We start from the raw sequence: 25,307 nt of genomic DNA on the forward strand, positions 1-25,307 counted from the left end.
AATACCAAACACTATCAAGATGGCTTTTAACATGTCACGCTTGGCTTCCTGACACATAATGAATCAGCAGGAAAGGAGATTTCTATAGGGAAGAAAGTGCATTATGAAAGGAAGGCTAATAAAAAGCATACACACAGACTCTTCCTGCTTCTTAGTGGTTCAAGAAGTGAAACCACTGTAGAACTATGTTTGATTAAATATAGCCATAATATAGGAACACAAAAGGGGGGAAAAAAAAAGTCTGAAGCTTAGCAGAAATTCTGGAAAGGATTTTAATCCGGATTCCTCTTCAGACTTCTACTGCATTTCTTGATAATTTAAAATGAAAGCTGTGAACTGCTTAAACACTTTCCTTTTCAGTGATAGCATGGAGGGGTCTAAAAGCTACTGCATTACAGCAGCAACACATTCCTGCTGCCACACACCCTCTGCACAGTGCCTGCAGCAAGAGGCAGTGCAGCCAGGCTGAGTTACTGGTGCTGCACTGGGTGCTCAAAGGAGACGAGTGAGGCTGGGGGAAGGTCCACAACTCAGAGTGCAAATGCTGCTGCAATCTCATTTTACAGACTTGGACTCTCACTTTTCTTCTCTTTCTTTCTTTCTTTTTGAAGAAAAGGCAATAAAAATGACCTTCTGATAGTGCCCAGCAGCTCCTGTTCATTAGCACTGCCAGGACTTTGACCACCATGAGCAAAGGAATAAAAGATGATCTGAATTCCCTCAGAATCCAAGGGAAACTTGCACACAGAAACATATGAGTGTCCAAGTTTCTTACACCACCTTGGCTATTTCTGCCTTCTGCTGCTGCTGGTGGTACCCAGTCCTCCACAATTTCCTGGCCTGCAGTCCTGCTGTCTTGCAAATATCTTCTTCCTCCCCATCACCTGAACTCTACCTCACTGTCTCATCATCAGTCTAGACCTCTAAACACCATCAACAGCTGTTTCCCTGTTTCCCTCCCTGTGGTTTCTCTACCCTAACCCAAACTTGTCCCTAAAATACCATCCCACATTTAAATCTGATCATTTCACCCTTTCTGAATGCTCTTAGACACTTCTCTTTGCCACTTCAAGCATTTTACACTTCCTGGTTTTATTCCAAAGACCTTGCTCTTCCATGTCACCTCTCCAGAACAGAGCTTACACGTACATGTACATGTACAGTACATTATGAAGCCATTCCCTATACCCTCCATGTGGCTCCTCTGCCCCAGTTTGGTAAGACTTTTGTTACTTGAGTAACAACAATCAGATCTCCCCCATGAAACCGTTAGACTGGTACAGCTAGAATATCTAGAATCATCAAGGTCACGTTTCTGTTTGCCTCTGCCTCCTGATGTACCTCGATGGCCTGCTGCAAGCCCTGGTGTCAGTCCTGCCCTCAGCCCCTCCTGACCCACACAAAGTGCTTTAAAAATCCCCAAAGTGCTGCTGGGAGCATGAGCAGGTCCTTTGCCCAGCTGCCCGCATTCCGCTCCACCAAGTGCTGTCACTGAGAGGTGTTTCCATGGCGATGGTCAATTGGAAATGGCAGCCTTGTCCCTTCCATTTCCACTGCCTTTCTCTTGACAGAAGTAAAGGCCTTGCTCTGATTTCTCAGTTTGGCTGAAGGATATTTCCATTAGATTTATCCTTTCGTACTCAGACGCCCACACACAGTTTAGCTTTGATTTTCCAGCCTTCCACTTCCAGTGGTTACTGGTTGTGAAGGACAGGTTTACCTGAGCCTCACTGCTGGGGACAGCAGTGACACCCCCTGCATGCTAATGTCCTGCACGGACTCACAGGGGCGTTTTGCTGGGAGCTGTTCTTTACAGAGATGTCTGCCTTCCAAAACAACACTTTTCCTTGAAGGTTTACTCGGCTGCAGCGGGATGCTCACAGGGGCTGGGCAGACGTGCTGGCCAGAGTCCCTTGGAGCGGGACACGACTCTTCAAAGCCGCGGGGCGCAGCCCTCCCGCCCGCTTACAGACGCGGGCAGCCCGAGGCTGCTCGCACATGGAGGAGCGGAGTGGCAGCCGCTCCTCCCGCTCGTCCTGGGTGGTCCTCGCCCTCCTCCGGCTGCGGCTCAAGGGCACCATCACCATCCTCCTCCTCCTCCTCCTCCTCCTCCTCCTCCTCCTCCGCCTGCTGCTGGCAAGAGCAGCGGGAGCGGCGCCCGGCGGCCGCCAGGTGGCGCCAGCGGATAAGGAACGGGACCGGGACCGGGACTGGGATCAGGGCCGGGATCAGCACCGGGAACGGGACCGGCATCAGCACCGGGACCGGGACTGGGATTAACACCGGGACCGGGACCGGGACTGGGATCAGGGCCGGGATCAGCACCGGGACCGGGACCGGGACCGGGACTGGGATCAGGGCCGGGATTGGCACCGGGAACGGGACCGGGACTGGGATCAGCACCGGGAACGGGACCGGGACTGGGATCAGGGCTGGGATCAGCACCGGTACCGGGACTGGGATAAGGGACCGGGATCAGCACCGGGAACGGGACCAGGATAAGGGCTGGGATCAGCACCGGGAACGGGACCGGGACTGGGATCAGTGCCCGGGATCCCAGTGGGACTGGGACCGCGTGTCCCGTGGCCCCAAACCCACATGAAGCCCGGCAAGGCCTCCCCATTTCTCTAGTGTTAATTTTTTTTTTTCTTCTCCAGTTTTGCTTGGGGTTTTTTTATTTGTTTGTTTGTTTGGTTGGTTGGGTTTTTTTTAGCTTGGTATATTTGGGGGAAAAAATTCCTCAGAGAGGGCGTTGAGCCTTTCCCAATTCTCCCAGCCCTTCTCCCCAGGGCTCTTCCCGGGGTCCCAGCCCTCCTTCTCCTTCCCCAGGGCACAGCTCGGTGGCACTGCCAGGCAGGTTTGGACTGGCACCTTTGCAGATGCTCCAGGACTGAGTCTGCCAGTCCCTGCCAGTCTGCCAAGTGTTAACAGAGGAGATAAAATGCTAAGGAAGAACAGGAAACAAAGGCTGGTGTGCCTGTAACCTCCTCAGAGAGATTCAGCAATTGCTGCATCTAACACCCAAGTTTTAGGGGTCAGGAAATGATTTGGTTTAGGTTTCCTCAAGTTAGTTTCCATTACTGACAATGGTGGGTTCCTACTGGACTGCTGTCAGCACCCAGTGGGATTATTTCACTTTGGTGTCTCCAAACACAGCTGAAAGGCACCAGCTGAAACACAATTCCTAATTTTGCCAAGTTCTTTTGGCAAAGTGGTGAAACTCGACCACAAGGGAAACTGTTTCCCTACAGAGTGGCCCTTGTAGTAACAGGATCAAGCTTCCTTTGGGGACATAAAGGCCACTGCAGATCTCAGAGGGAAAGGAAAAGTGTGTTCCTGCATGAGCTGCACAGCTGCAGTGGTGAACACGTTGGGGGAAGGTGAGAAGCTGAGCAGTGGCTGATGAGCAGGAGGCTGATGCTGGCCACACACACAATGGGAGCAGGGGTGCTCAAAGTCCAAGGGGTGGGTGGATGTAAGAACCTATCTAGCACCTTCTGTCATGTTCTCTTTTTAATAAAAACTCAGACTATTGCAGTAAAACTGGATGTCAGCATTACTAAACCCGATGTTTTTTTTAAGAATCCACATTGCTTTTCAGCTGAGCTAAGCTGGCAAGCTTCAGTTTCCATTGAGGGGCACTTTGGAGCTCAAACAAACTGCTTGGGGAATTGTGAAATTTGTCCCATGTGGCATTTTTGTACAACTGATCTTTTAAGATGAAATATAACCCCAATCCTTAAATAGAGTTACTGAAATTAAATATAAATTCAAGCCAAGGTAAAATTCCCAACAACTCAGTTCTTCAAACTGCATTAATTCCAATTGCTGCTGAGTTTTGTTCTGAGCTACAGGAGTTTGGTGCCTTCTCCAGTGATGACAATGCAGGGATGCAGGTTGATGTCACCTCCAGGAGGCCTGATGGCTTCACTGACACAGAATTATGGACTCTGGGAAAAGGCAAGAGCAGCCCTTGGGCTGATGAGCACACGTGGAATTTCCAGCTTGCCCAGCTGTGGCTGCGTGCAGGCAGCACAAACAGGAGCCCTCAGTTCCTATGCAGCAGAGAAATGCAAAAAGCTTTTCCTCTGAAAGGAAGATAGCTCTTAATTATAGTGGACCTGGAACACGGATTGCAACGTGGCACCAGCTGTGAGCCTTTAAGTCAGCTTTGCCAGCTGAAGGATGAGAGAGCCAAAAGGGGATGATTTGGAGAAACCCCCAACACGAGCTGGCCCACAATTTGCTGATCATATGGAGTTTATATACAGAATTCTGCTGTGATGGATTCTGCCACTGAATTTGCTTTTACCACCAGATGCCTCTAAGGACATCTGCTAATCTATTCAGAGAAATCTCAAAGCAAGACTGTAATGGGGCACAAGGCGGGGAGGAAATTGAAAGTTATGCCAAATTGAGGCTCATTCTTCACATCAGGCATCCTGAAATGACTTACAGGTGTCTCGGACCACATTCCTGCAGAATTTCCATGGATTAGAGCTATTTACTTACACAAATGTACCCAAAAGTTGCATTCATACCAAAGCAACACACACACACAACAACCCTTTTGCTTGAGACACCCAGCTGAGATGCTCCCAACAGCTGGATTATCCCAGCTCTGGCATCAGTGGAGGTGTCACAGCCTTCCCTGGGCTCCCTGACCTTGCTGACACTCTGAGACAAGGAGCCTCCTCTCCAAGCCTGCAAGGAGAAAGGAATTATCCTGTGGGAGGTCAGCAATGTGTGTGAGGCCTTCCAGGCTCACAGGCTTCAGTCCTGAGGACTGCCAAATGGAGGTGTGACAAGCCAACAGTGATGGTCCAGAGAAGGCAATCAGGAGGTCATGGACAGTGTGAGGGCAGCTGACAAACAGATGAACACTCCAAAGCCATGAAAGCTGAAGTCAGGCTGATTAATTAATTATTTACAGTCTCAACTTAGCTGGAGGTGTTGAGAAAACCTCAAATCCTTAGAGCATCTGCAGCATTTACCTTTCATGGACGTTCAGATAGGTTCATTTCAGTCTCTTAATTAGTTCACACACCATCTATGTTAGAACAAGTTAATGCTCTTTCCACAAAGCTCTCAGAGCTCTATGGCCACTCCAAAAAGGTGGGGTTTTAATCCATAACCACCAGTGCAAGCACAGTGACAGAATGAGCAAACACCAGCCCTGCAGCCAGCCAAGAAGCTCTCTCTGGGTTCAGCAGTGTCCTTCAGGAGCAGGCAGAAGTCACCTCTCAGCACCCAACCTTCAGTGCCCTTCTCTGCTCACAGGGGTGACAATGCTGCCACCAGGAGCAGCTACCTGTCCCTGATGCTACTGAAGACTTGCTGGAGCCTGGACTGACTTTGGGATGATGCAGCAAGGAAGGAAAAGGGAGCTGAGCAAATTATGGATGCAAGAAATGTAAACAAACTCCCTGATCATCCCAGCCAGGGTCTCTCTGCATTTCAGGAACAACAGTTTGATGTATTTGTCTAGCTTGGACTCCAGGACCGATGCTGCTCACCCTGCCAGCCATCTGCCACATTGCTTTTAGTTCTGCAGGCCAAGAGAACATGCTCCCACACCACTGGCTGTCTGCTACCCTCCATTCTGACAGAAAAGCTGCAATATCTGACAGAGGTCAACAGCTTTAACACCTGACTTCAGCCCAGGCTGAGCAGGACTTAAACAGCACTTGTCAGTGAGTCAAGAGCTGGACACTGCCACCAACCTCTGACCCAGAGGAAGCATTTTCCCCAAAGAACTAGTATCAGCTTCTCTCCCTTAATCCTGAATGACATCAGTGGTCTGAAATGGGAACCTACCTGCAGGTACAGAGGCCTTGGACCTCCACAAACAACCTGGCTGTAATCATCACCAATATGCCTTAAATGAGAAATTCTCATGGAAAACAGCAACCAAGAAAACAAAATAATCAACAAATCCCCCCCACAGCTTCCAAGTCCAGAGGAGTAAAACACAACAAACCCCAACACAGAGCAGGTAAAAGGGTGAGACTGTCACTGCACCAGCCACACCACGCACAACACTTTGATTAAGCCATTGACAAATCTGCTTTAGGGCAGAGAAATTTGGAAACATCAGGCAATCAAACTGTGAAGTCTGTGAAAGAATGTGATTAATGCAAAAATGTGATGAAACTAATGTGCTTGGCTCCAGAATTTCATGGCACACCCTATACTGGAACCAAATCTGATGGCTTCTTGGCGAGCAGTGCCCCTCTGTGTTCCCCAGACAGGGTTATCCGTGTCCTCTTTGTTTTCCAGGTCTGATCAGAATACAAAGCTTTTATTGGAGCTCCATTTCTAAGGATGTGTTTCCCAGGATATGCACCCATAAAAAGAGACGTGTACATGCATATATACTCTGAATAATTGCACAGAATTTCACTCTTCCCTCCTGAGACATAAAAGAGCCAAGTGTTATTAAATTTACGGCGAGTTCGTTGTAGTTTTCACATAATTTTCTTGATGCACTGCAGATTTTTTAACAGGCTGCTGCTTTCTTTCCTGTTTAATGTTAAGGTACTTGTCCAGTCTCAGCTATACCAACATCCTGGATTTCTGCCTAAGTTTATCAGCCCCAGGGGCAAATGTGTCATTTTCTCTCCTCCTCTGCCCTCCAGTTTTGTGTGGAAAAGGAATACATGGGCCTGCAGAGTTCAGGATGCAACAAAGGACTGCAAACTCAGATTACCAAGGCTGTGGTCAGCACAAGGCTGATCTTTCACGGATGGCAGACACACATCAGGATGCACTCCATGGCTGTGACCTCCAATTACAGAAGGCTGGGCATGACACCAGCATCCAGGCAGGGGCAGAGAGCAGGAACAGAAGCAGACCTGGTTATTTGTTGACTCACATTTGGTATTGTGGCTTTTGCAGTTAATTTTCTCTTGGTTACAAGCTCACTTTATGTCTAATTTTTGTTTCATTGCAAAAAGATGTTGTGTGCACATTGGAATGTGCTCTCCAGGGGAAGACACACAATATAACTGTGATGCAAAGGAAAATATTATACACCAATGTAGATGCAGAGGGGTTCAAAGGCAAACTTCCCTGTCACTCTGCACACCTTCTCTAAGCAGCCTTCTCTTTAGGCTGCAAACTTCAAAACTGTAGGAAATGATTCTCAGTTCAACACACACAGTTCCATGGGGCCACCTCTAAGTCCAGCCCTGACACCCATTCCCTTGGGTGCCCACCCATTCCCTTGGGGGAATCCACCTGCCAGCACCACACATGCCCTTTGCAAGTGAGCAGGTGCCTTCAAACAGCCCTAGAACATGCAAGAGCAGAGGTACAATTTTTCCCCAGTGTGCAGAGGAGACCTCTCTGGGGACAGTCTGGGCAGCTCTCATAGCATGCATCCCAGAAGTGTTTAATACTGGACAGAAAGTGCGTGCAGATGCAAGCTGAGTTGGATGGACAAATGACTCCTTCACAGGATGGTTGTTGGCTGTGAGAGACACTGGACTCTTAAATACACAGCAAAGGAGCAAAACCAGCTCCAGATACTCACACATGGGTTTGAGCTGCCCGATGAGCTCCTCTTTTGTCCACTTTGCCCATTCCTTCTTGTCGGTGTTGATCGAGCACAGGATGGGGCCGCATGGTTTCCCGCAGTCCTCGATGGCCGGCACGTTCAGGTAGTGCACCAACACAATGTCTGGGTTCTGCAGGGACACCAGAGCAAGAGTTATGTTGCTGGGGGCAGCACACTCTGCATTTAACTTCCTAATTAAAACTAGGAGAGCAAGCATCATGAGCAGACCCCAGATTGTACGGGATTTCCCCGAGATAAGAGCTATTTTTTAAAAGAGGAGTTTGCACATGGCCTCCCCCATCCTGAGGGCCCTCTGCTTGCAACTCTCCTGCTCCACTGGTATGTTCAGCATGAACCTCTTTTCCAACCTTTGCAACACCAAATACCTAGAATATTCCTATGAACATCACTGACAATAAGCACCAGGTAATATGCTTTGGTTTAAGGCACCTTTTGTTCATTTGAGACAATGCTTCCATCACTTCTGGTCCACATCAGTCTTTTTTGAATATACAGAAAGTCACCTGAGGACATCAGGAACAGCCACACTCTCCATACAGTGACAGAAGGCAGGGGGAAGCGCTGAGGAGTCTCACAACCAGTATCACAGAGCACCCCAAACGTGGGCTCTTTACACAAGCCCCTAATTCCTTAAAGATGTTTGCAAACTGCAGAAGGTTGGGACTGGAAAATCTCCTGGCAGGACAGCTGCAGGAGGACAGAGGTGCTGGCTCCTGCAGGCTGATCCCACAGCTGAACTCACAGCTGATCCTGCAGAGGGATCCTGCAGCTGATCCTGCAGGTGGATCCCACAGCTGATCCCACAGGTGGATCCTGCAGCTGATCCTGCAGGTGGATCTCACAGCAGAACCCTGCTCCCCTCTCCCCGTGGGCTGCAGGGTCAGCCCCTGCCCTGGCACACTGTGGTGCTGTCCCACCACACGAGGAGCAGGAGCTGAGCTCTGTCACCACCCTGTGAGTGAATGAATCATCTTAACAGCAGCAGCAACAAATCCGCCAGTTCCCCAACAGCGTCCCAGGGAGATTGTTCAATAGATAATAACAAGATTGAGGAGATGATTTCTTTCCCTTAAGTCATTTACTCCTAAGTTCGCAAACTTTAATGACTGCTTTGGAATTATTTATAAAAATAAATAGGATAATGGTGTAATTAAAACTCTAATGTTTCATTAATGCTGTTAGAGCCCTGTTCCGAGGGGGAGTGGGAACACAACCCATCATCCACTTGCACAGGTTGTGCTGATGGGAGCAATTGCTTATGAAACCAGGGAAGAGCTGGAGCAGGACAGGGACACCTTCACCAAGGAGAGCTGAGGAGGGAACTTCTGGTGGGCAAAGCACAGCACTGAAGCCCAGCACGCTGGAGCTGCACCCAGGGCAGCCCAGGGCAGGGGCAGGGTGGCACCCAGCACTGCTGTGTGTGGGGTGACCTTGACCCCTCTAGTGCACCCTGCACACACAGGGAGCATCCTGCACATCCCCAGGATCAGGGGTGCTGGTGATGGCTCCCAGCTCCTCCAGACTGACCAAGAAGTTGCTGGCAGTGGGGAGGCCACTGGTGCCCGTGTACAGCAAGATGAAAAGCAGAGGAGCCCCACAGAGCATCCCCTTGGTGACCAGATACATCCCTCTGTCTGGAGGGCAAGCTCAAAAGAACTTAAGAAAAATTTCCTTAGGTTAGGAAAATATGCAAGCAAGTACATCTGCCCCAGACAGAGACAGCCAGAGGACAAAGAAGACCATCACCACCTCTCATTCTACAAAGGGGATGTCTGAAACATCACAGTGCTCATGCATAGCTCAGAAGAGGTTCAGATAGTAAAAATGATCACCCACACACCCAAATAGTCTCCACCAGCTAATTTAACATCATTAGTGATCTAGATGATGAAGTAATAAAAAGTAATATGCTTCAGAGATTTCATGTAAGTACACCTCTTGCTCCCAGGGAGGTTTCAAAGAAGGGAGGAAGGACACAGCACTGGGGGATGTGTCAGTTCTGCAGGTGTTTCTGCCTTCCTCTCAGGTAAGCTGCATTTTTCACAGCCTGACAGTGCTGGGTTGTCACCAGGCAGGTCAGGATTATGGGGCCTCCTGGCTTCAGTGCAGCACAGGCAAGTAGACCTCAGCAGTGGACTGCACTGGAATTTAAACTTTTTATACATAAAAGCATATAAAACAAGCACAAACCAAACAGGTTAGTTCCTTATGCCTACATCGACAAATCTCATGAATGCCAATCTACTCGGTGAACTGAAATGTTTTGACACAAATGAGCAGCATACATATGTTTTGGAAAACTCATAATTAGCAGCAAATCACTATTTGTGATGACCTACCAGGAGAGCAAGAGAGATGTGAAAGACTGAAAGAAAAAATACAACTTCCACACAGGAAAGGCATCAGGAGAGTGCAGAAGCCCTTCAATGGGGCGGCAGGGGGGAATGAGGGGAGCCCTGCACTGGGCTGCAGATGGCTCTGGAAACATTCCTGTTGGAAATCTGCCCATCATCCCAGTGCCTGCAGCCTCAGCAGAGTTGCTCTGCTTCCCCCAAACCCGAGTGGAAGGTGCTGTCATCTGTCCCTGACCTGGACAAGGCTCCTTGGCTTCTCCTGCCTCCTCAGCGTGGCACAGGAACTGCCTCCACTGCTGCTGGGGGGTAAGCAGGAGATGGTGCAACAAGTGGTTAAACACAACAAGTCATTGGTTTTGATGAAGAAAAATGCAACTGCAACATCTGTCTGACTCTTGTTTGAAGCTTCATCAGCACTAAGTGGTCAATAAATCAGACTGGCATGGCGTTACATTTCTGCCATGGCTTAACCATTAATCTAATGCCAGTTCTCATGAAAAATGAAGGAGAAAAACTTTGTGATGGTGAAAGTGTACACATTATCCAGAAAGTGATAATGGCACGTAATGGTGCTGCAGCCCTCCATCCCAGTGGCTGGAGTAGCCATGGAAATTATCTGACTAAAACAGGGATTGTTTGTTCCACCAGCCTGCCCCACGTGGGGATTTTTCACAGGAGCAGAAACACCAAACTGGGACAGCTCCAGCAGGTGGGGGGCCGTGGGCAGCCAGCAAAGGGCTGACCAATGCTGGGGTGAAGGAATTGTCAGCTCCTGCAGAGTTCCACCATGGCTCAGCCACAGGGGAAACTCTCATTTCAGCAACCACCTTTTGCTTCTTCTTCTTCACTTCCCAGAGTCAGTCCTCTCCAAGGGGAAGCCTCCCTTCTCAGGGAGAATAATCACAAAAACCTTCTGCCTTACCAAAGCATGCTGGTTCGGTTCTCTTCTTCTATTTATTTTTCTTTTAAAAGCAAAAATCAAAAGCCATTTCTGGCCAGCCTCCAGCTGCTCTTCAGTTGCTCAGCCAAGGCAATCAGCTCAAGGCAAAATCTCACTGGCAGGGGCTCCCAAATCACCGATGACCACAGCTGAAGATAATTTTCTTTGGAAAAATACCTCTGAGCTGAAAGTTTTGCATTTGTACTCCTTGCTGGAAGGATGAAAGGAAGTAAATCATCCTCAGGTGTGAAGAGATCAGTGAATTTAATCTCAGCCAAGGAATTACCCCCAAATGCAGCCACTTGCCCCAGTTGGCACTGGACATTTGTGTCAGTTCTGTTGTGTCAAACACGTGGTGAAAGCAGCCTACAGCACCAAGCAAAGTGGGAGGAGTGGAGTGTGACAGTGGGATGGACAGGCAGCTCCTGTGCCCCACTCCCTCCCTGTTCACCCTCCAAATTATAACAGGTTTTTTTCTTTTTTTTGGCAGCTATTCATTCATGAGGTTTACTTTGTATTTCTCAAACAATCCAAAAGGCTGAAAAGGAAATCTCAGCTTTTTGGGAAGATAATTCACATCCATTGCTGTGGGGTGACAGGATTAATATTTGACATATTATCACCTCCAAAAAAAGCTAATATAAAGAGGTTTCTGTGGTTTTGATGGGCTACCATTACATGATGCTTTAGTACCACAGGTAACTCAGGGATAGGTACTGGGAGTGCCTGTGTATCATTGCATGTTATCTAAAAATCAAACCAGTGAATGAAACTCTTCCCAGACACATGGATGACAGAACCTTCTGCTATTTATAGCAATGTCTTTCTGGATGATTTTCTCTGGATTTTCAAAGGTTTGAGAGCAGAGTCTGAGATACCTGAAGAAAAAGGCACAAATACGTAACACAGACAATGAAGTAATGGAATTTTTTCAGAGACCAAATGCTAGCTTTGGGCAGATTATTGGTTTGAATCCCAGCAATTTCTTTATCCTTGAACTAATTTCTAATTGAGGTCATGCTATGGAAGGCAACCTGGTGGCTGATGCCTTAGAATATATTAATCTTCCACACTAACTGTGAAAACAACAAAAAAAAATCCACTGCCTTTGAGCGCACAACCTACTGCCTTAATTTATCTAGAGCTGGGCATGTTTAATTAGGGAGAACGAGGCAATTACCAGAGACACAGCACAGCCCTGGCACCTGAGCTGAAGCACTGGAGCACAGGGAAGAGAGTGGGACCCCAGAGCCAGACGCAAAAGCAGTTGTTGCGCTGCAGAGCAGGACTGCTTCTGCTGGAAAATCCCTTTTAGCTAGCACAGCACCTTGAATTAACCTTGTCCCCTATGGCTCCAGCTGACAAAAGAGCTGCTGGAACTTCTGGCCCTTCCACAGCTTCCTCAGGAAGGGAAGATGTTGGGAGTCAGCCAGGCAGGGAGACATTGGTGCATGTGTGGTTTTGGCTGCAGTTAAATCAGCATCCTGACACACACTCACTCTGGATCTCAAGCCAGTTGTCACTGTCCTCACCTGGGTACAGGAGCTTTGGGTCCCCTCTGGGGTGGTGGCCATCCCCACCATCACCAAACCCAGCCATGGCTGGTGTCTCAAGATTTATACCCTATGGATACAAGGCTTGTCTCAAAAGGTCAGCCAGCCCACAACTCCAACACAGTAATTTTCCCAGTTTTTCAGCCCAAATTATTTTGAGTTTTTCTGTTTGTTTAAGTTCAAGAATTTTTGAGACAAGAGACTGGCTACAGGACAATACAGCTCCACATACTGCAGTACTGAAAGGCTTGGAAAGCAAAAAATTATTTTGACATTATGAGATTTCCTGCAATTGTTTTAAAGAGAATAAAGATTTCATCTGGCTGTATATTTTATAACATGTTCCCCAGAACATGTTATGAGCAGAAAAGTAAGAGAGTCTTAATATAGAACAAACACCAAACACTCACTAATACATCCTCAAATGTGATACATTTGAAGATATTTTATATTGAAAGAGCTGCCTCTAAATACTCCTGAGGATCATGTTTACTTAATGTACACTTTGAAAGACACAGAGAAATAACATGCAGTAATTCCTGGCCTCCAAAGTTCCAATAGAAATTGATTTCTGAGATGTTTTTTATCTTTCATAGCAATACCTCTAGTGCTAGTAAAAGGTGTTAACAGGAAGATGATGCTGCACAACCAGAAACATCCAGCAAAATAAAACAAAAGGCACTTCTCTTTCTCACACAGGTATTATTCTTCTGGACAATGGAAATTTCTTTTCATCTGTGTCACCTCTCCCAGCTGGAAGCTTTAACTTACACAGGCAGCTGACAGGGACAAGATAATTCTGCCATGAGCTGGGACTGCATTTGTTTATCTGGGAACGTGCAGGGAGCTTTGCTGCTGACACAGGGGTCCCAGGGATGGAGATGCAGCAGGGAAATCTCCTGTCCTTGCTTACTGCCCCAGAGAGCATGATTCCCATGAAATCATGAAAGGGATTTCATGGGAAGGTGTTGTGGGCTGTGAGGGTCCCCAGGATGAGGTGAGAGATGAGAATTGACTCTTAAGTTCTCAGAAGGCTGATTTATTGTATTATATTAAAAGAAAATTATATACTAAAACTATACACTAAAGGAAGAGAAAGGAGACATCAGAAGGCTAGAAAGGAAAGATAATAAAAACTCATGACTGACCAGAGTCCTGACACAGCTGGACTGGGATTGGTCATTAAGTTAAAACAATTCACATACTGGGTAAACAATTCTCCAAATCACATTCCAGAGGAGCAAAACATGGAGAAGCTGAGGCTTCTCATCTTGCCAGGAGAAGAAATCCTGGTGAAGGGATTTTTCATAAAATATCACAGTGACAGGAAGGTCTGAAGACACTTAAGCACTTGTGGTGTTGGTACTGCCCAGCACACAGGGCATCAACAGCAGAGCATCCCTCAGCACAGCCTGGCTCCAAGACCAAGGTTCTTTTTCAAACCCATGGTTTTTTTCTGTCTGTCTGGATTCTGCAAAGCCTGAGACTTTCCCAGCTTTGAGCTGTCGGTCAGAGGCAGCTGACTCAGTTAAAAGCCTTCTACAGCTACACCACTGCTTGTGTATAAAAACACAACCATCATTAAAGCATGCTGAGGAAACTGAGAGAAAGCAACCTGCCCTACTTCAGCTTACTCAGAGATATTCCTTCTTAACACCCCCACTCAGGAAAAGTGTGAAACAGCAGCACCAGCTGCCTTTAGCCCAGCTGCTGCACGCAGCACCGAGTGCCTCTACAGGGAGACAGATTTGCTGTGGAAATCACCAAGGCATCTCCTCCTCCTCCCTGTCACTTGCTCTCTGCAGTTTTACAATTCATTCTGCAAAAGCCTTGAGGATTTTCAAACAATAGCGCTGAGGGCAAAGCAAAGGTTTCTTTGGGTTTGAACTCCTCTGAGATACTCTTCCTGACAAATGAGGCTTATTATAGCACACACATCTCTTGCTATACTAAATATATTCTGCTACTCCAGCTCTCCACCTTTGAAGACTTACTTTGCACTGTGCCTCTGTGTTTTTCTATGTTAAACTTGTATACTGCAACCATTTCCAGAATAGTGGAATTTCTTCTGCAAGGAAAGTGGTGCAGAGAAGAACATCAAAGCTATAAGATATTCCAGTGTCCTACACCTGAACTGTGCTTTTCATTTTCAAAATATCTTAAAAAATTTCCCAACTGATACAGCCCAGTTTATACATCAGGATTACTCAATTTAACAGCAAAACATGGGGTTTTTTTAGAGTAACACAAAGAAAAGGCTTGGTTGCCAATAAAGCACCAGTACTGCAGATGTGGATCAGAGTTCTGCCCTGCAGCTGAATGAATACTTTGAAATCATGTTTGGAATCATGCTGTCCATGCACACACGGGCAAAGTCCCAACAAATCACAGACACAAATGTAAATATTGAGGTACTGCAAATGCTGTAACAGTGCTGCTCTCTTTGCAGGCTGCTGCTCTGTAAAAGATTTGCTGCTGCATTTGGACTATTTTTCCCCAGAAGTGTGAGCCAAAGATCCCTCAGCTGACATTTGTGAGGACTCTTTATTTTTTTTTTTTCATTCTGAAGTACAGAATCTCTTCTCCCTCTGTTTTTATTGCAACCTTTACATGGGAATTCTGTCATTGCATTTCAAACGAGCTCAGCAGAGCTCAGCTCAGAACACTTCCATCCCCATCACTGGCCAGAAATGCCAGCATTATAAATCATGCCCCAAGTGGCTTCTGCCCTTTCCCAGCTCACCCAAGCCAGAGATACAATAATAGTTGATCTGAAATAAGAAGAAATTTTAATTTCAAAGCTCCACTGACATTCACCAAGTGCTTTCAGAGTTTCTATCAACAGAATGCTTCCAATTCTAGTTGGAATGAAGAGAGTGCAAGTTTTTCTCTCAAGCTGATGGCCTAGTTTGCCTCAATAACACTATTATCTGTTAAATATTAATGCATTTCTGTGAATTACGAGCAGTTCTATGGGCACCTGCAGATTCACCACTTCTTACTTTTTTAATTGGTATTGTTGTAGGTGGCCCAAGTAATAGAAAGCTGACATTTCCAAATACCAAACAAGAAAAGCCCAGGAGAATGTACTGAGAGCTGGTGATAAGCTTTCCCTACAGAGACATGCTGTCCTTCAGCACTGCTCCTAAATCTTCACCAAGCTCCAAGCTACTTTTAAACACATAAAAATGATTTCAAATCATTTGGAGGGGGATTGCCCCTCACACCAGAGTGCATCCCCACAGCAGCAGCACGATGGACTAAGGATGTGTCCAAGAGTTGGCCCAAGTGCACAAGGCAGCAGAGCAGCGCCTGCCAGGGTGCCACAGCCTCCCAGCCCCACACATCCCAGCAGGAGGGAGCTCTGTGCACTGCTGGGAGGTGATCCCAGGGGCTGCAGCTGTGCTCACAGTGCTCAGCAGCCCTGAGCCCTCTCCCTACAGCTGCACAGACACAGTGCAGGGGCATGGGGCTGCAGGTGCCTGGAAAGGAGACACGAGTGAGCCTGAAGGAAGAGCAGATAAATGCTATTTAATGTTCCATGCAGCCTATACAGTACATGGTAAGCCAACAAGTCCTTTTTATTTCTATTCTTTGCTCTTGCTCTGAGGCCACTATCATTCATAGCTTCTATAAATTTGTTACTTTTGATATCAGTGACTGGTAATACAATTCCCAGAGGAATAACATCAATAACCTTCAAAACACTTTCATAATGTTGCCTTTGATAGTCTTGCAACACGTTTGTTCCTATGGCAAAACCCTTCTGACACTGCTCCACAGCACACACAGGTTATTCACTGAAGGTTTTGTTGTGCCTGGATAACCCTTCCAGACATGAGTAACCCCAGTGCCAGGGAATCCAAAGTTCTCCTCCTTTTGGAGCCCAGTTTTACTTTTGCATTGCATATGAGAGCTCACAAAGTGGAGGGTCCAAACAAAAGATGCATAAAAGCTCAGCAACACGGGGCTGTGCCCAGAGGAAGAGATGGGCAGGTACCAGGGACACCCCAAGTGCCACATCAAGGACATGGCTCCCTCCATTGTCCCTGCTGTGACTCACTAGCCATGGTGTCCTGAAAGGGACCCACAGCAGCCAGCTGGGAACTCAGGCAGCACTTTAAACAGGAGACATCAAATCCTAAAGCAAAAAAAGGAGTATCAGACTTGAATTTCTTCTGAACTGTAAGAGAAAGATTATTAAACAACCTTCTTTCTTCTCCACTGCCACTCAGCATACAATGGGATTAACAAACAGGGATTAGCATCTCAGCACTCCTGCTGCAGGCTGGGAGTCAGCCCAGCTCTCTGAGCCTCCTCCACATACATCTGGAGACTCCCAGATGGCTGCCTTGGAATCTTAAAAGGAAATGTGACCCCCAACAGTGCTGCTGTGTGGCTCAGAGGGGCTTCTCTGACCTGCTGATAAGAGTGGAATTATCTCCTTATCAGACCTTTCCAAGGACTCTGACTCATGTCTGGCTGTGTAGGCATTCAGGTTTCTCCTGGGGACATCTGACAAATGGATTTTGTTTCTCTGTTTCACTATGTCAGAGCAAGCACAGAAGCACTCCCAGGGTGCACAAACAGCTCTGGTCAGAGCCAGCACAGCTGTGAACTCAAGGGAGGGGCACTCATTCCTTCCTGGCTCCTTCTGGCCCCAGATCAGATCTCTCTTTCACAAACTAAGAGCAAAGAATGGTAAATTGGACAGCGAGCCCATCCTACATCAAAGTGCCAAGGCAGAGCAAGGACCTGGCTGCTAAGGGAGATGTTATCAGGGACGAGCAGGAGTTGCTACAGCAAAGCAAACTGCCCTTCAGCCCAACCCATCAGTCTCAGACTGGCTGCACAGGAGCAGCCTGGCCATCTCCCAGCACTGATAACCTCCAAAGCTGTGTCATTTCAGCAGAGAAAGGTGAGCTTTGTTTAGCCCCTGGGCTCAGGCTGAGCTGCTGACAGATGCCAACATTTCATCCAATTAGATTTTTAAGTAGTGAGCACAAATTTATCAGGTGAGCATTTGGAGATGTGGCACACGAGAGTCATCAATTTCTTTGGTAACCCCATGGCTGCATCACTCCTGGAGAGTGTCCCTCATCTTTTTATTTCACAGTATGCCCCAAGAGAAAGAGTAAAGTTTTGGCAATGCCTTCTGAAGAATACAACAAATGACAATGCAGTTGCTGTTAAATGCAGAAATTCCCTCCCCCCCCCCCTTTTTTTTAATTTCCTTGCCAAATGTGACTATGAAGCTGAGATATTTTACACACTAAGTGCTGCTGCCTGTGGTGTGCATTCACATCAGCAAGAGCAAAGAACACACAACTGTGGTGTTTGTGAGGTCTCCAGGACGAGGTGAGAGATGAGGAATCTGACTCCATGTTCTCAGAAGGCTGATTTATTATTTTGTGATATTATATTAAAAGAATACTATACTAAAACTATACTAAGAAAAAGAAAGGATACAGACAAGACTCAACAAGAATGAATAATGAAAGCTCATGACTGACTGCTCAGAGTCTGACACAGCTGATGGTGATTGGTCATTAAGTCAAAACAGTTCACAAGAACCCAATCAAACATGCAGCTGTTGGTAAACAGTGTCCAGACCACACTCCAAAGCAGCAAACACAGGGGAAGTGAATCAGGTAATTATTATTTACATTTTTCTCTGAGGCTTCTCAACTTCCCAGGAGAAGAAATCCTGGCAAAGGGATTTTTCAGAAAATGTGACAGTGACACACAATGCCTATGACACTGCATGCCTCACAAAATACAAAAAGGCAGGAAAGCTTCTGAATTTCAGTAACAGATGCAGACTATTACACACAGCCAGTCACTGCTCATTTCACCCATCAGCTACTTGACCCAGCTACATGCACTGGTATCTTCTGAGACATCCCAAAAAAGCAGCAGGAGTTGGAACATCCAGTGCCAGACATGGGAATATTAAAGTTTAACATGGGCACTTTTAAGTTGGTAAATGCTCAGCAAAGTAAGCACAGATCAAAGGGGTTTCTGAGCTTAGGCATCAATGCATCTCCAGAAGCATCTGAGAGAGAGGTAACACTGAGGAATGAACAGCTTATGACAAGAGTCCTTGAAACCCCAGAAACAGCAACACTCTGCACTATCCAGGCTCAAGAGTGCTCTGTGCATTTTCTAATTTACTGCTTTTTCCTTTTTCTGTCTGCACAGAACATGGAAGAGGAATGCTTTTCTTGCTGTCCTTCAAACAAAGGACAGACCAGGTTTTGTTCTTCAGCTTGGACCTCTCAGGTCTGAACTTCATCAGACAGCATGAGAACTGATCTCAGGTCTGTTGTTAAGGGTGCCACACATGACTGCTGGCAGGGCTGCTTTTGAGCAGAATATTGAGAGTCTTACATGCCCACCCACATTGTAGCTTTTGTACATATCCCACAGAGGTTTCCTGCATTTTATCCCCCCAGCAAAGACTGCCTGAGTCAGAGACCCTGCCCAGGTGCCTCCTGTTTGCTGCTGGAGATGAGTGACTCCCCTCATCCAGCCACAGATCGCTTCTCTCTGATACTGCTGGAATGGAGAGCTGGTGCTCACTCAGCAAGAGCATGATCTGAGGTGACTGCAGTTGTGCCTTTGCAAACCACTCAACGATGAAGATTTTCATCTTGGCACAGACACAGGAGCTGCAGCTGCCTTCTCCCCTTCATCAGGAACATTTCTGTTGCCATCAGAGGCATTTCCGTCACCTGCCACAGCTGCGGGGAGCGAGGAGACGTCAGCTGCAGCAGGAATTCAAGGCACCAGGATTCCCCACGTTATTCCTCCTCACTCTCAGAAGGACACACACCAGAAGTGCAGGTGCTCTGGGCAGGGCTGGACACTCTCACTGTGTCTGCCAGGAGCAGCAGTGCCCACTGCCCCAGTGAAGTGGTTTCAGCACTGCCATCCTTCCTCCACCCCGTGCTCAGATGGAGGAGGGAACAGCCCAGGGGGTTCTGTTCTCATTACCCACAGCTGATGATGCTGTTCCCAAACCCCAGGACTGGAAGGGCAGCACTGTCCACCCCAGGGCACTGAGGTGCTGTGATGTGAGAGCACAGGGAAGATCACATCCTGCTGGGCCCCCTGAGGAACAGGTACCTCACTTGGTGTGTGCTGTCTGCCTGCCACACCAGGGAGCACGAAAGAACCTGTAAGGGAATGTGTAATGAGATGACAGGCAAGAAAACCAGCGTGGATGAACACAGGGATTCCCTGCAGAGCCTCCTTTTGATTCTGTGCTGGGAGAGCACTCTCTGAGGAGTGCAGCATCCCCCTCTTTAGGCAGAAACACCCTGCCAGAGGAGATCCTCCATCACCACTATTTGGAATGCTCTCTTCTCCAGGTTTCCTGATGTTTTGGTGTTATGCCAGGAATGTTTGAGCTGGCTCAGTGCTGCAAGAACCTGGAAAACATCACAAAAATCTTCCATCCCAACTTGCTCACACAATCTGGAAATGACTGGAACAACCATCCTGCCTAAGGAGATTAGAGCCTGTTTGCTGAAATCCAAAGCCCATCCCTGCCACACCAGAAGCTAAACAGGTGAAATGGTGAAATGCCCATTACTGCAGTTTGGTTGATGTGGGGATGCTAACAACAGCAGAGCCCAGAGCTTGGAGGCATGTTCCCAGCAACAGAGCAAACTCCCCACAATGTTCACTGTGTCCTCAAGTCATTCTGTTTTATAGATAGAGACACAAGGAAAAAATGAAATCTAAAAAGCATTGTCAACTTGAATGATTTTTCAGGTTCTTGTCACTAAACAACCATCATCCCTCAGAGCATACGAAAAGCAATAAACCCAATAGAGCTAATAAAGGAAAACTGTGTGGAGCTTGACAGATCTGGCTGTCCCTGGCATGTGACAGCCAATTTTCCAAGCAGGCAAATTGAAGCTGCAGCAAACTTGTCCACAGGATAAGTGAGACCCTGACAAAAACAGCACCGAGTCCTGTTTTTTAACACTGTTAAGTTCTGCTAAAAAAAGGTCCATTTTGAAAGAACATTCAAAAGGTTCTGCAAAATACATTTGTGGCCAATATAAAAACTGCCCAGTAATTGCTGTTTATTGTCTCACCTCTGAGCATCAGCACAGACCCAGAGGTCTGTTACACACAGAAAGGGACACACTTCACCTTGTTAACACTGCCTGTCCACTCTGGATGTGCCAGCCCAGCCACCCCCCATCACCTGTGTTCCTCTGAACGCTAAAACCCATCACAAACTGCCTCCTCTCAAAGCTGGAATTCCTCAGGCTGTGTGGCCAACCTGCACACAAGGTTTGCAGGGAGAGTCTGTGACCAAACCAACACCTAATTTACCCAAGAATGCATTAACATTTCCTCTGTGTGCTCACTGAATGAAGATGCTTTTGAAGCCACTTATTTACCAATAAATTACAATGGTCTGGAACCATTAGCAACAAAGTAAATTGTTTTAATTGATCTGAACTTTTTTGCAATGTGGGAACTTCCTTCCTCTATAATTGTACTTTCTAAAAGGCTGAAACAGCAAATGAAAGCTCTCTTGGAGCTTTGGGTCTGTGAAGTGCTCCCTAATTTGAAAGGCTGAAATTATAACAACTCTTCCATTTTTGCAATGAACCTTGAACCTCCTCTATGAACTTTAGAAGGGGTCAAGGAGTTTCCTATGTGGAGGAAGCCACACACAGACAGCTCATGCAGGAGCTCTTGCTGCACTGTCCAAAATCAATATTACAGATTCACAGAATACTCAAGGACTTTATTTTTTTTTTTTTTAGAGATCAGAGAAGATGAAGACTATGCAGAGTTAAACAATTGCAGCTCATTTGGTGTAATTTCAGGCAAACTCAGGCCCTGAGTTAATGGCAGCCCCTGCAAACAGAAGCAAAGCTGCAATTTAAAACAAACACAGTGCACTGCCATCAGGTATAAATACATTTCTATTCAAATTGGTTGGGGGCGTTCAGAGGAAATATTCAATTTATAAGTAGAATATAAATGGCATCTTTCAAAATCAGAGTTTTCAGCACAGATTAGCTCTCCATCCCCACTGCTGCTGAGAGGGCTAATCACCAGCGTGAATCAGTTCTTCAACCTGACACTGGATATAACATATAATTATACTGATTAATTCTGCTGAAAACATACATTGTTTTGCTATAGAATGTAAATATAATGAGGTGAAAGTGTGTTACAAATAGAAAAAGCTGTGCTGTTCAGAAAAACCTGCTCAGGTGCTACAGGCATTGGAGTGACTTCATTTATTAAAAGAGCAGCACTGATTCCCACAGCTGCCTCCTGACTTCTGAGGGGAAAAAAAAAAAAGGCAGGAGAAAACTGGTGGATATATGACCCAGGAGTATAGCTGCAGCCTACTAAAGGCATCCAATTATTTATATATACATCAGAATAAAATTAAATGGAACAATAAAAAAGGGCTGCTTCAATCAGCAGCAGTCCTGCACAGCATCTGCACACTGATGTGGCCAAAGGACCCTGGGTTCAAACAGGGGCTGGCACAGAGGGAGCTCAAGGGAGAGGAGGGAAGGAAACAGAAGGAACTCAGTCCATCTCCTGGGAATGAGGCACTAACAGCCAATAGAACAAATATAAAAGGGCCCACAACACAAGGGAAAAAAAAATAAAATTAGGAATTGCTCCTTGCACAGAATTACAGCAGCAAAGCCTGGTAATTTTGCAGAAGATACCAGCATTAACACAGAGCACTTAAAACCAAGAGACATGCCTTCCTCCTTAGCTGCATCTTGCTGTGCAATGATCTGAGAAGGCACTGAAAGAAAATTGCTTGAGTTTCCATTTCAGAGCTGCACTTAACCAAATACTATCTGTCTTCAGACATATTGGCAAGGAAAAGTAGCAAATTACTTGTTTTTCCTGTAGCACCTAAAATCCCAACAGCCATAGTGCCAGTTCCTTGTCACCCACAACCCACACTGCTGTGACCACTCTCATTCAGATTGTTTAGTGTTATTTTAATTTATTCACCATATTTTAATTTATTTCTTTATAAACCCCCACCTACAGCAAAGTCCCCATATCTCACAGGACAGCAGCATGAGTTCCATGCACTCAGCATTTCCCAGGACCTTTTTGCAGCATGGCAGATCATGCTCTCATGAGCCAGCCTTGCCCTGGGATGGGGGTTTTTCTTGCCAGTACCTGGCTCCTGCAGAGCATCACTGCCCCAGGCAGCTCCTGGAGAGCAGCACCCCAACAGCCACAGTGCCAGTCCCTTGTCACCCACAACTCCAGTGCCACCACACTGCTGTGACCACTCTCCCTGTGCACTGCTCATTCAGATTGTTTGGCGTTATTTTAATTTATTCACCATATTTTAATTTATTTCTTTATAAACCCCCACCTACAGCAAAGCCCCCATATCTCACAGGACAGCAGCATGAGTTCCATGCACTCAGCATTTCCCAGGACCTTTTTGCAGCATGGCAGATCATGCTCTGAGCCAGCCTTGCCCTGGGATGGGGCAGCCCCCCATAGCTGCTCCTGCAGAGCATCACTGCCACAGGCAGCTCCTGGAGAGCAGCACCCCAACAGCCACAGTGTCAGTCCCTTGTCACCCACAACTCCAGTGCCACCACACTGCTGTGACCACTCTCCCTGTGCACTGCTAATTCAGATTGTTTGGCATTATTTTAATTTATTCACCATATTTTAATTTATTTCTTTATAAACCCCCACCTACAGCCTTGCCCTGGGATGGGGCTTGCCTTGCCAGTACCTGGCTCCTGCAGAGCATCACTGCCACAGGCAGCTCCTGGAGAGGAGCACCCAGGGTTTGCCTGATGATAAACGGAAGGGAAAGGCAAACACAAAGCTGCAGCTGAGTAAGGAACATTAAGTCTGACACGGGGAAGCTGTGATGCATTACTCAGCCTGATAAGTTTAATGTATAATTTAGAAAGATATCACCAAAATGGAAAAGAGAAGCTGTTAAGCAGCTCTGAAGGGTATTGGGCTCAGGCATCACACGCAGTTAGTGTTCACAGAAGCTGCCTGCCCCATGGCACAGAACAACCCCTTGCCCAATAACTTGATTTAGATGTGTCTCAGCACTGAAGCACTTCAGAAAGAACTCATTCCTTTCCACAGGCCAGATTTAGGCTTTTCACTGAGTATTAGGTATTGCTTCCCTGCTTGATAAGCAAAAGTCATCAGATGGGAAAGCCCTTCTCCAACTGCTGCTCAGAGTAATAGGCTCAACCAGGCAGTTTGAACCCTTTGACACCTTGGAAGTCACTAATAATCCCAAATTACATTAAAAATACCTTAAGAGAATGCATCAGCAGAAATAAATTTTTAAAAAACCAGCCCCACTGCTCACATAATACATCAGTTACGCTTTTTGTTTAAAACAGTATAAATAACAGCCACCTTGCCACAGTCCTTTGAAGAAATACTTATCTTGGGGGGAAAAAGAGCTTTGCTGGGGGTCTTAGGGACTCTTCTGCCCTTTTGGTTCACCAGGATATGCAGAGGAGGAATGCTGCAGCTGCTTGTTGAGGAGGCTGTAGGCTGGTGAATGACAGCTCAGCACCTGCCTGACAGGGGAGGCATTGACAAGGAAAGGTTTAAGGATTTATTTGCCCTAAGTGTCCCCTGGAGCCCACATTTCAGAATTAATGACTTCTGATACTGCTCATGCGATCACCAGAGGGCCTATGGAAAATATTTTGATGATGAGGGATGTCATTTGTTAACAGGATGAATATGAAGAGCAGAGGGAGGACACCCCAGGACACCCCCAGCACAGAGCAGAGCCCTGCCACTGTGACACACTGCCACTGTCCCACCCCACACAGGCCCACCACAGCACCTGCTCAGCACCACTGGCAGGATTCAAGCACTGCTGATGAATCTTCAGCTGCAGCCTTGAATTATCTCTGCACAGCTCACTGCAGGGAGCTCAGGTCTCCATGGATGGCCCAGCCTCACACAGAAAACCATCACCCTAACTGGGGAGGACTGGCAGGCTGTGTTGGGAGCACAGTGCCTGCCCCTCAGTGCAAATCCACACTGTCCCACCAGGGATGCTCCTCCACACATCCACACCATGGCTGCCATGGGCCCTGGCAGGTGAACCTCAAGCAAAGTGGAAATGATGGGTGGCAGCAGGTTGGACCTGAGACAGGAAGGAAATTCATCTACAGAGCCCAAGCAGCATTGTGGCGTGGGAGGGAAGAAGGTCACACAGCAGGACACTGACAAAAAGCTGTGAAGGGCCCCAGAAGTGTCCCAGTCCCAGAAAGGTCCAAGTTTTAATGTCCCTTCTGTCCCTCTAACAAGGTGGCTTGTTATTTCCCTGGATTCTCTCACCATCCACACATATTCATTCCATTTTTGAGTTTACCACACTCGAGAAGGGAATGACATCTTGCAGCAGTGTCACTGTATTTCCTTTCCTTAAATCTGATTTAACTTGTGTTGCTCTTTAGCAAAATTCATTGTCCTCTTATTCAGTACTACCAGATAAAAAGGACAGAACTGTCTTATCTACAATTTTGGGAACAATTCCTCATCTGACACAGTATTTGTACGACACTGCCATTTGTCTTTTCCTAGTCTGTTAATATTGACCTTTTCTATTTCCTTTAAACAGGACCTTTCCAAAATGATCTCTCCCCACCCAGCCCCTGTTGAACAGGACCATCCAGCACCACTTGCAGCATCTTGGGCTGACACAGGATTAGGTTGCACTTCTTTTATCCAATCCCTCTCCTCTTTATTTTTATATCAAGTTTTTGCTCTTGACTTCAATTCCATATTAAGAGAAACACTGACAAGCCATGACTCCCTCTAATGACATCCTAACCACCCCCCAGGTGCCTGCA

The 25,307-nt window shown here is 46.8% G+C and overlaps 1 protein-coding gene across 1 annotated transcript in view; it reads right to left on the reverse strand.

Annotated features, from left to right (window-relative positions):
• Positions 1–25,307, reverse strand: part of CAMTA1 (calmodulin binding transcription activator 1) — a 225,276-nt gene that overhangs the window by 48,507 nt on the left and 151,462 nt on the right. Inside the window, exon 6 of the mRNA XM_084220356.1 lies at positions 7,535–7,688. Coding sequence (XP_084076482.1) covers positions 7,535–7,688 — 154 coding nt within the window. The remainder of the gene's footprint in view (positions 1–7,534; positions 7,689–25,307) is intronic.

This window comes from Fringilla coelebs (assembly GCF_963513975.1).
Source record: "Fringilla coelebs genome assembly, chromosome: 22".
NCBI classification, from domain to species: Eukaryota; Metazoa; Chordata; class Aves; order Passeriformes; family Fringillidae; genus Fringilla; species Fringilla coelebs.